The 11,329-nt window shown below is 45.2% G+C and overlaps 1 protein-coding gene across 1 annotated transcript; it reads right to left on the minus strand.

Moving 5' to 3' along the window:
• Nucleotides 1-4,632: 4,632 nt before the first annotated feature.
• On the minus strand, nucleotides 4,633-11,080 carry LOC142250378 (uncharacterized). Its single transcript, XM_075322536.1, has 2 exons — nucleotides 11,006-11,080; nucleotides 4,633-5,589 (listed from the first exon to the last, which is right to left on the minus strand). The coding sequence occupies exons 1-2, from the start codon at nucleotides 11,078-11,080 to the stop codon at nucleotides 4,633-4,635; spliced, it is 1,032 nt and encodes a 343-aa protein (XP_075178651.1).
• Between the last annotated feature and the right edge of the window lie 249 nt (nucleotides 11,081-11,329).

The following is an 11,329-nucleotide window of genomic DNA, read 5'->3' on the forward strand; positions in this document are numbered from 1 at the left end:
CAAATAGAAAGTGACGCACATCCGGCATCACTTTCGACATCGTAGTGTGTAAATCCTAGATGATACGATGAACGAGCGCAAAGCGTCGTTATCGTATCGGTGTATTCTCCGACATTTCCATAATGCCGGTGCCGCGACAAATACGATGTTACTCGTTCCTGCAGCAGTGTGAAGCCGCAGGAGCGAGGAACATCTCCTTACCTGCCGCTATACGGAAGGAAGGAGGTGGGCAGGATGTTTACATCCTGCTCATCTCCACCCCTATTGGCCGCCTGCCGTGTGACGTCGCTATGACGCCGCACGACCCGCCCCCTTAGGAAGGAGGCGGGTCGCCGGCCAGAGTGACGGTCGCAGGGAAGGTGAGTGCATGTGAAGCTGACGTAGCGATAATGTTCGCTACGCCAGCTATCACAAGATATCGTACCTGTGACGGGGGCGGGGACTATCGCACTCGACATCGCAGCATCGGCTTGCGATGTCATAATGTGCAAAGCCCGCCTTAGTACGTTTGTCCATATAGTGTATGATGCAATCATTACAGCCAAAAAGGAAAAACAACAAACTGTTATGTAGAGGCCAGTGACATAACTAGAGTTCTATGGGCTCCGGTGCATGTCCCTCATGTTTACCAGGCATATGGGCCCTTGAAGCCTAGGACGTACATCCAGCTATAGCAGGCCCTGGGGTTGGTGACCACCCTACCCACTCCTGGGTTCGGTTGTAACCCAGATTGTTACGCCCCGGGTAGAAGCTTGTAACGCCAACTCAGAACCTCAATGACCTGAGGGACACCCTTCAGGAAGAGTGGGGTGCCACCTCTGCAGACAATAACTCCACATGTGACCAGCAGGAGGTGTCAGCTGTAATTTATGTTCAAGGCCACACAAGTTATTGAGACCGTGGCATTTTTTGGAGGGGTATACCCACCGCTGTTTAAATAAATTGTTTACGACGAGGGACCACCATTGATGCTTCTACTTAAATGCCTGACTTTCATGATGAACCATCACTGCGGTGTTAACTTTGTACGTTGTCCATAAATTTCACTCAAACTAAATATCTGAGTAAATTATATATAATTTTTTTTTTCTAATTATATGTCAAATTAAGACTTCAAGTGGAATTACTTCCAACTGGCCCATGAAGTCCAAACAGAGGCCCATCATGGTCAATGTCACTCCAATATTAAGATTCCCCATACGCAAATTCATTAAGGGGCAGTAATCCCATTGCCTGTGCTTTGCAGCACCAGGTGGAATCCTTTACCAAGGATAGGGGACGCAAGTCTAAGTCCAAGGGATCTTCTTGGTCACCATCTCACAGATAAAAAGCATGGACAGTGTTCCAGGAGTATTTTCAGTTTTCCTTTATTCCATCAGGCAACGTTTCATCCTACTTTATCAAGCGTTGCCTGATTGAATAAAGGAACATTGAAAATACCCCTGGGACACTGTTCATGCTTTTTAGTCCTTCGCATAGGTCATAGATGTCCGATTGGCCAGCGTCCCACAATCCGATCAGCTGTTCTCTGCTGCTGCCAGAAATTCTCAGTTCCGGAGCTGCTATGTCTTCTGACAGCGACTGCGGCCGAGTACTGCACATCCGGATGTGCAATCCCTGCCGCAGCCACAATCAATTGACGGGAGCTCCAGAACTGATTATTTCCGGATGCCTGCACCGAAAACAGTTAATCGGGAGGGGTGCGGGGTGTCGGACCCCGGCCAATAAGACATTGATGACCCATCCTTAGGATAGGTCATCAGTGTAAAAAAAAAAAAAAAAAAAAAAAAGTAGTGGACAACCAACATTGCACAACATGGTGGCCTTTGTAATACACGGTTGCAGGAGGTCCTCCACTGTCATTGCTCCGGCTAGGAGGTGGCCATACACAATAGACGTGAGTCTTCCCAACTTCAGAAGAACTCTGACCATCTTCAATGAGCTCTACACTACCATATTGCAGATGTATTTTCTCATCAGCTATATTGCCATAACGCCAGGCCTTTGGAACTTCTGTGTTTGATCCCAGCCCTACACACATGAATGCCAGTAGGAATGGCTGCCAGCGGCTGAAAGTCCAAGTTCACCTGAATAGATTAACCCAACCCAAACCCAATAGGTTTGTCCCACCTTGATCATTTGGTGCCCATGCAGTGATCAGATAGGTGCTTTGTTGGCAAGAGGGGAGGGTTATCCATATTTTGTCAGTAGTGACTAGATCCCCAATATATCCATCCATTTCAAAAGATGGACATTTTAGCGCCATCAGGCTGCATAGTACCGCACAATACCCAATCAATCTGCATGACCCCCACCCAAGTCTCCATGCTGCGCTAAACCACCCCATCGAGTAACAAGGCACACAACATATATAATAAACATAACTGGTTTATTCATTAAAATTAGTAACAAGGCAAATTAAATGAAAATAAATTATCACGTGGTATCCAAAATGAGTAACCCTCCCCGAAAAAAAAAATGTAAATAAAAAAAAAAAAAACAAACAAAAAAAAACCCAATAAGTTACAATAATAAAATATTAAGAAAAAAATGCATCACTGTCAACACAGAACGACAGCTCCATTATATTATACTGTCACTTAAATTATACTTTCAGGTTTACGGGCAAACACTTTACAAATAAATTAGAATAAGATTAATATTTGGTCTCGTTCTTAGGCAAGGCTTTCCAGAAGCCCCGGGTTGGTCACAGTGTCCCTCATGAACACTAGGATGAAAGCCCTTTAGGAAAGCTTAAGTTAGATATTGAACAGAATAAATTAAAATTTTGTGTTTGTTTTTAGCAGCTGGAACAATCCCCCTCCCAATATTATGCACAAACATATCCATCATGGTGCAAGATTAGGTTCTCCATACAATAGGGGCTCTTCATAAGAAGAGAAGTCCAAGGAACATCACCTCTGGTTTAGACACCGGTGTTCCTCAACACTAAACCTCAAGAACACCGCCAAGACACCATAACTGTGGATATCTCATAGGACTGATGTCAAAACCCTGAAAACCTACCCTGTTGAGGTACTCTGACTGGAACAGGATAGAGTTTAGTTTTGGGGGGGGGGGGGGTTGAGATCCAGGATCTGGGACCCAAAACCAAGCAACCATTGCTGATGTAGAGAGCAGGATAGTATCTAAGGATTTTCTTAACATTTCACAGGTAATTTATGTCTGATATATACTTTTCTAGTGAAATCTTGAAGACACAACCTGCTGGGATTCCTTGAGGATTGGTGTAGCTCTTTTGGAGTTGCTCTTTATCAGTGGACATCCCCCAACTCAAAGCCTCATAATTAAGTCCCATTTTTAAAATTTTCCCATTAAATTGGTGAAAAAAAAAAAAAAAAAATTTCCAGTCACCGCTGGGACCCAAACACCGATCCTGATCCCAAAAATAAAAGGGTCCCAGATCATGAATGTAGCCTTTGTGCACCTAAATCGCAACCAGGAGCCATGATGGATATAGGACATGATGCTTGTGTAGATACATACTGACAGATCGATGCCTTAAAAATTAAATTAAAAATGATAAAGAAAATAAAAACTAACAATTTAAATACTACAGAAATAAACACTACAAAAAAAATAAAATAAAAATTACAAGACAACAAAAACCTACACCTGCCAAAGTTTCTCTTTTGGATCACCGCACAAATGGTTACTGAATTTCAGCTTTAAAATCTCTCAAAAAAAAAAAAAAAAAAGGACGGTGACGGCCCCAGAATGGTAACGTAACATACGCAGCGCCACAGTATATACTGGAGCACTAAAGGCAAAGACTATGATATACAGGATACGTAACCTACACCAAAATGTTCTCATAGAAAACGCAACCAATCTGCCCAAGGCAAACCTAAAACGTCCAATAGAAAAGAGAGGGCTCGGAACAGAAGATAACATTTTAGATATCACAGGAAATAAATCAATACTGGTCACAAAAAAAATAAAAAATGGGAATGAAATGAAGGATCACCTTAGAACATTAGTGGTATCACCATCTACCCAACCAATCTAGAAGGCAACTGCAGTCTACACGTAAGAGGTCCAAGTACAATAAATAATGACAATATCTAGTAGACCAGCCTTTGAGGTTTTAGAAATGATAAAAGGTCAACGACCATCATCCAAGACTCCAAAAATGTGTATTCATTTAGACCAAGAACGACTTTGATGGTTCTCTACTTCACTCATCCTTTGAAATAGTAATCCTTTATCCTTTATGTGTTGATAAATTCATTGTCCTTCTTGATGCTCCTTTTAGAACATAATTTATACAAGTCATGCAACGTCTAATACTTTTGGACCCATTAAAAACCCATTTTTTGCTCTATTGTCCAGCATTACCTCAATCCGTTATATAACTGGCTAGTTGTAAACACCCTTGTCCTGGTAGGACAATTGGATGGACCCAATACTCAAAATCCCCAATCCCCTTAGAGGTTACAAGTAGTAGATTCTAAAAAAGTACGGTGTAACAAAGACTTATCCCACCTAGAAGAACATAGCCCGACATTCGAGAATGGCCAAGTCAGATTTTAGACCTGAGTGCTCAATACCAATAGAGCGTCAATAAAGGCAGCTGAGCACAAAGGAGCTTAGGTGCAACAGGAAGGCTGCTTAGTCTGAGAGGAAGCTGAAAATTGGAAGACGCTTTGCTTCCTGAGAGTTACCACAAGCAGATGTTGATTCTTCTACATTCTCAGGTTGTTGCAAGGAATCCCACTTGTCTGCCATCTCCGGATCTCCTTGTTCTACCCAGGGAGAGACCTGCAACTGAAGACTATCCACCATAGGTGTCTGCACAGTTGGGTGAGGTGGAGACACAGGCCCAAATACTGGTAGACCTAGAGGGACTGGAGAGGTAGTTGAGTCAGAGCCAACACTGGCAAATGGATTAAAACATGGGCTCACTGGGCTAGAAGGAGAGAAGGGGGATAAGGAAGTGAGTGAAGAAGCAAAGGAGGCAGAAAGAAGGGAAATAGAAGATGATGATGAAGAAGAAGACGAGGATGATGGTATTCCAGAACAGCTGACGCTGTGTCTCAGTAGGGGAGGGCGATGCGCCTTATGGCTGGTGTTGAACCTCTGTTCCTCAGCATTGTGGATAAAGTGACAACGGGACCCGTATGGACAGAAGCCGATGGTGTGGTAAGTCCTGCATAGCTCCGTCTTGTACTTGGGATGGCGGTTCATTCCCCGCAACTCTACAGTCCCATGAGCGAACTGGCACTTTGTGCCATATTTGCAGGAACCGCTCTCATGGAAAGTGCGACACAGCTCAGTCTTGTATCGAGATGCAGGTGGTCTCGTACCAGGCGGAGACTTTGTAGTTTCCTCAATCATACTAACGGAGCGGTCTGCTTGAAACGGGATAAGTCTTTCGGCGTTTGAAGATGGCAGCTCAGAATCTCGATTCCATGGGCTTTGTAGAGGCCATATAGTGGAATCTGCCAAGTCTTCCTCATCTTTTGTGCCTTCTTCGAGGTCCAGGTTGACGGGACAGGAAGAATGTGTACTTGACTGCTCCTTTCCAGGACTGTTCATATTTACCCCCGCCAGCAGGGATACAAAATCCTACAAGATGGAAAACAAAAAGAGGAGAATAAAAGCAAAATAAGGTTAATATAGACATTTGGGATCCAAAAACATTGCAATGATCTTATGAGCACCACCAAGTAGGATGGAAACATGGCAGAAAACCTCTGATGGCTCCAGCCCAGACAGTAATGCCAGTAGCCAAGACACCAAAAAAGAAAAATAAGGGTTAATCCACATTGGACTACTAAACAGCAGGATTCTGGTCAGAAGACATACAACCTACAATAAGGTACATGAGGTCTAAGGCCCATTTCACACATCCGGCATTTCGCCAGATTGCTGGATCCGGCACACTCCAGTACAGTGTAAGACTGTACTATGGCATCGCGGCAACCTCCGGTCACATGCTGTCATGTGACCAGAGCTTGCCGCGATGCCATTGTACAGTATTACACTCTACTGGAGTGTTCCGGATCCGGCGAAATGCCGGATGTGTGAAACGGGCCTCAAAAGGTGTATTCTTGTTTGAAAGAAAACCTCTATCCACAGCCTCAGCAGTTGGACCTCCAACAATCTGAAAAGCCCCATGTGAATGGAGCAGAGGTCAATCATGCGCACTGCCGCTCCATTGACTCTTAGAGGCCTCTTTCACATGTCAGTGTTTCCGGTAGGTGGATATCAGTTTTCATACGTTCTGTAGACATGGACACACGTAGACCCATTAAAATTAATGAGTCTGCGCACACCTGTGTTTTCACATGGATATGTGTCCATATGACACACACACACACTTTCTCCAGCAGCACTGTTGTCACATCAGTGTGTGATCCGTGTGACATGTAGAGGAGAAAACGTGTCTTTGAAGTAAAATGATTGGTTTTTATACTCCTGCCTCCAGCGCTGCTGTCTTCGACGCTGCTATCACTTGCTTCTGGGCCCACTCATTGAGCTCATGCATATTCACTGCACTGCAGATGTCGTGGGCGGGGGAAGGATGCCGCTGCGCTAGTTAACGTTCGGGTCCAGCGCTGCTGCGATGGCTGCTCGAGCGGTGGGCCAGATCCGGGGACTCAAGCGGTGCTCCTCGACCGTGAGTGAAAGGGGGTAGTTTGGTTTGGGGATTTGGTCCGTGACGCCACCCACGGGTTGTGGTGAGGTTGGGCACCACCGCTGCTGGTGACGGGGATCCTGGGAGCGATTGCAGGGAGCAGCTGGGATGTTGTTTTCCCCCTCCGTGGGTAGGGGTTGGTGGTCCCGGGGCCCAGTGAGATGACCGGGAGGCAGGGTTGGATGGGTCCAGGGTCGCTTGGACTGCGCAGCGCGGTGCCAGACGGCACGGTAGTACTCACTCAGCCACAAAGGTACGCAAAGTCTCTGGTAAACCAAACGGCTGGATGGACGGGTCCCGCAGCCGGTTGCTGTGGCTTCTCCTGGACGGTTGGTGGTGGCTGCCTTTGCCTGCACCTTTGTGTATGTTCGGTCCCGATTGATTCCCACTGGTAACCCGCTCCCCAGCGTATATATGTGCCGGAGGAGCCCTTTTGCCCGCAGGCTCTGGCCCTTGGAACTCTAGCTGTGGCGGTAGCTGTATTTCCTTCTGTTGGTTGGACGGTTGCCTTCAATCGGGTCTTGGCTGTTAGGAAACCCCTGGGGTTCCGGTCACTGACTGATTTGACCTCTAATGGCGACTCCAAGCCTGGTTGGGGTCCGTAGGCCCTGCCTGTGTGTGCTGGCTTCACTTCGCTCCCCGGTTCGGTACCGGCGGGCCACCGCCCGTCCCCGGTCCTACGGTTCCGCGTTTATCTGCCTCTCCTGCAGACGGCCACCACCGTCTGTCAACCTTGCTCTTAGTGCCCGGGCCACACACCCGGACACTGTCAGTTTGCTCCTCTCCTACCACTTCCCTAACTGAACTCCCTTCCTTCTACCGCCTCCAGGACTGTGAACTCCTCAGTGGATGGGGCCAACAAGGATTTTGTGTCCGGCTGATGTGCCCGTCTCAGGGTGGGGGTGTATGTTGTAGTACCTGTGACGACCTGGCTAGTCCAGGGCGCCACACAGACCCAGTAGCAGCGCTGGAGACATGCAAGTATAGAAGTCCATGCTGACCGTGTACCACACCACACACCACCACACACCACCACACACCACCACACACCACCACACACCACCACACACCACCACACGTGTGAAAGCAGCCAAAGGAGTGCACTCCTCTGGTCTTTGGCACTTCCAATAGAATAGAATCCAATAGAAGCAGCAGTGTGCATGATGGACCCCCGCTCTAGTCGCATAGGGGTCTTCAGTAACTTGGTTCTCAAGATGGCTAGTGGCCTCAGTGGTCGGACCCCCACTGATCAAAAAGTTATTCCCTGTCCATTGAGATAGAGACTAACTTTCAAACATGAAATTACTTCTGAGAGAAGACAACACTCCGCAGAAAGTTGACCAGTCTCGCAACTTTGGATTGTTAAGGATACGTCAATACCGAATATTTTTGCTGAGTTTTTGGAGCAAAAACTGAATAGCAACTCAGGTTTTGGGACAACGTTAAGAATTTGTGCCCCAACAACTCAACGTGTGCACATTCTTAGGGCATATGCTTATGGAAGGTATGTTGTTTATATACCTTTTACTGTAAAAAGGACTCCATAAGCATATACCCCAAGAATGTGCTCAGATTAAGTTTTTGGGGCACAAATTCTCCACGCCCTCCTTAAAATGTCAATTGCTGTTCAGTCTGTGCTCCAAAAGCACTTGGTGCAAAAACAAACCCTAAGGCCCCTTTCACACATCAGTTTTTTGCCGTCAGTCACAATCAGTTTTCTTGACGGATCTGTCGCAGATTGTGGCTGAACTGATGCAACGGATCAGTTTTTCAACGGATCCGACAAGCTGGGGGCTAAATAATAAATTTAAAATTAAAAAACTGAATCCGTTGTTGGATTCTGTCATTTAACGGATTACGACAGATCCTGCGCCCAATGGCTTCCATTCTACCAAACAAGGGACGGCATTGGATCTGTCGCTGTCCATTTTTTCGACGTACACAAAAAAAAAAAAAAAAAAAAAAAAAAAAAGTTACTTTGGCTGTCGTCTGTGCCCGATGAACAAACATTTTGACGGGCCCGTTGGACAGATGAAACATGAGGCCATCCTGCAATCCGTAGCTAATACAAGTGAATGAGAAAGAGAAAAAATAAAAAATAAATTCGACGCCATATTTGGGTTTTTTTTTTTTCTTTTTTTCAAAATTTGACGGATTGTGACTGATGGCAAAAAACTGATATGGGAAAGGGGCCTTGCAGATCATAGGAATGTGAACTAGCTACATCAGCTTTTCTTTTCACAGTGGATTCATGCCATGTGGTTGTATGCTGCAGCTTGGGGCTTAAGGCTATGTGCGCACACTGCGTCTTTTTGACGCTGCGTTTGTGCGTTTTTGGCCACTAAAAACGCACAAAAACGCACCTGCGTCGAAAAAACGCATGCGTTTTTTCCGCGATTTGGTGCGTTTTTGGCTCAGTTTTGCTGCGTTTTTGATCTCTGCGATTTGCTGCGTTTTTCAAATGCATTGCATTAGTGGAAAACGCAGAAAAACGCAGGAAAGAACTGACATGTCCATTTATTTTTTTTTTAACTCAAAAACACAGGTAAAAAAAACAGATGTGTGCGGACAGCAAAAATGAAAACTCAGACTTTGCTGGGGAAGCAAAGTCCTGCAGTTTTGAGGCCAAAAACGCACCCGAAAAACGCGCAAAAACGCAGCGAAAAACGCACTGTGCGCACATAGCCTAAGAAACTGCACCTAAAACAGCAAAGTATGAACTAGGCCAAAGAAAGAAATTACCGCGCTCGCTCACACTTTAATAATATTTCAGATTAGACTAATTTTTTTCCAATTTCTACAAAATCAGTCCACATATTGTTTAAGCCCATCATCAATCATGGAAGTGCGAATAAGATCTTATGAAAAATTTCCACTAGTAGAAAAAAACCCCCACCCTGACATCCGGTTTTTGGTTTTATGGATGAGTTCCCAAGTTTGACATTTGAAGCCAAAACTAAAAAAGGTGCATTTACCCTGCAACATATTTTTCCTAGGATTGCACGTATCTCGCTAACGAAGAAGTCTGAAGAGGCTGCCGATCACCCAACGAACAAGCAAAACGCTCGCTACTCTTGGTTTTCAGAAAATCGTTCGGCAGCACAATCGTCCGCGACTGAGAAGGGTCAGCCAACCTTCACGGAACGATCCATTACGGATCTAAACCGCAGGCGGCCGATGCAAAAGTGGCCGCGGTAAATGGATCGAAAAGAACGGGTGCAAAAAAGAAGAAGAGAATATCTCCAGAAGAAAGTCTAGTTTTTTGCACCCCATCTCCAATTATGGTCCATCCCTGGCTTTGGGGGGAGGTGGAACACCATATGTGAGGGCATGTTTCAACAAATTTTTTTACTAAAGACTTTGGAGCAGAATCTGCTCCAAATTCCAGATGGGGAGGAGAGAAAATAAAAACGTTGCTTCATAGATACTCTTCGGATAAGCCGTCTATGTATATCAAAAAGGAGAAACCACAAATCTAGAGGACACCCGGAGTGAAGGATATATAGCTACTTGTAAAAAGTGTAGAAGCCAAAAATAAAGTATTGGTTACACGAGCCGACTAGAATCCAAGCCGACTTTCATTAGGGAACAGGACAACAAGGAAAGCCGATTCATGCTTGATGGTTTTTGGTAACAAAGACTGAAACATTACAAAAATACTCAGACAAAAAAAAAAAAAAAAAATATCTTCCAGTCACCGCAAAACCACAACTCCTCTTGTAACATGTCGCCAAACAGGAATCACCTATCTCCACAACAATCAAACTATTCAGGGTGTGATACATTTTACAGATTTTGGAACAGAAACTTTACAAATTCACCAATCAAAACTTCAAGTTTTTGAACACTGACGATATTCGGCTTTAACAAAAAAAAAAAAAAAAAAAACAAAAAACACACAGACCACAAAGAAAACATTCTGCAGTCACACATTCCCTTAGACAGATTAGGGTTCACATGATAAAAAATTATTACACCCTTCCCCTATAGAAGTGGCAAAACAACATCAAGAGACCTCGACTTTGTACAAAACTCTCAATATAATATTATTAATAATAATAAATCACACAGCATAATTGCACCAATTTCATTGACTCAAATCACATTGCACCAACAAGGAACATTATTAGCAGTAGAGTAACTTTGAAGCTCTTTGGCCCCAATGCAAAAAGTCCAACAGGGTCCCCAAATACACGGGTATTTAATATTTTTTAAATATTATCCAAAGGGATTTTTTGGGCCCCATCAGAGGTTCCAAGACCCAGGCGTGATTGCAACCCCTACACCCCCATTTGGGGCACACAAAGCCCCCCTCATCCCTATCCCAGCACATTCTTGCCTTACCTTGGAGAGGTCGGTGTCCAGCTCGGGGAATGGGCTGAGCATGCTGGAGGGCATGCTAAGAGGTCTGGCTGGCATGGGAGATCTGGAGGTCCCTTAAATCACTTCCACCTCGTGTTCTACAAAACTCAAATGTTTGTAATCAGGGCAGATGGTGAGACCCTCATCGTTCCGCCTCTGCCAGTCCCACCCACCCACACTGGTCCCACATTATCCAGGATCACTGCACAAAAAAAAGTTCCATCCCATCCCAAAACTTTCCCTCCTCCTCCTCCTCCTCAGCTCCATGAAATGTCTTAGCAGCACTGCCTGACAATCTTTGGGTAT

This window comes from Anomaloglossus baeobatrachus, chromosome 9 (genome assembly GCF_048569485.1).
Source record: "Anomaloglossus baeobatrachus isolate aAnoBae1 chromosome 9, aAnoBae1.hap1, whole genome shotgun sequence".
In the NCBI taxonomy this organism is placed as follows: Eukaryota; Metazoa; Chordata; class Amphibia; order Anura; family Aromobatidae; genus Anomaloglossus; species Anomaloglossus baeobatrachus.

Coding starts and splice junctions, on each gene's coding strand:
- LOC142250378 (XM_075322536.1), bottom strand. CDS start 11,080: ATGCCAGCCAGACCTCTTAGCATGCCCTCCAGCATGCTCAGCCCATTC. Junction 5,590..11,005: donor TGGACACCGACCTCTCCAAG/GTAAGGCAAGAA, acceptor TCCATCTTGTAG/GATTTTGTATCCCTGCTGGC.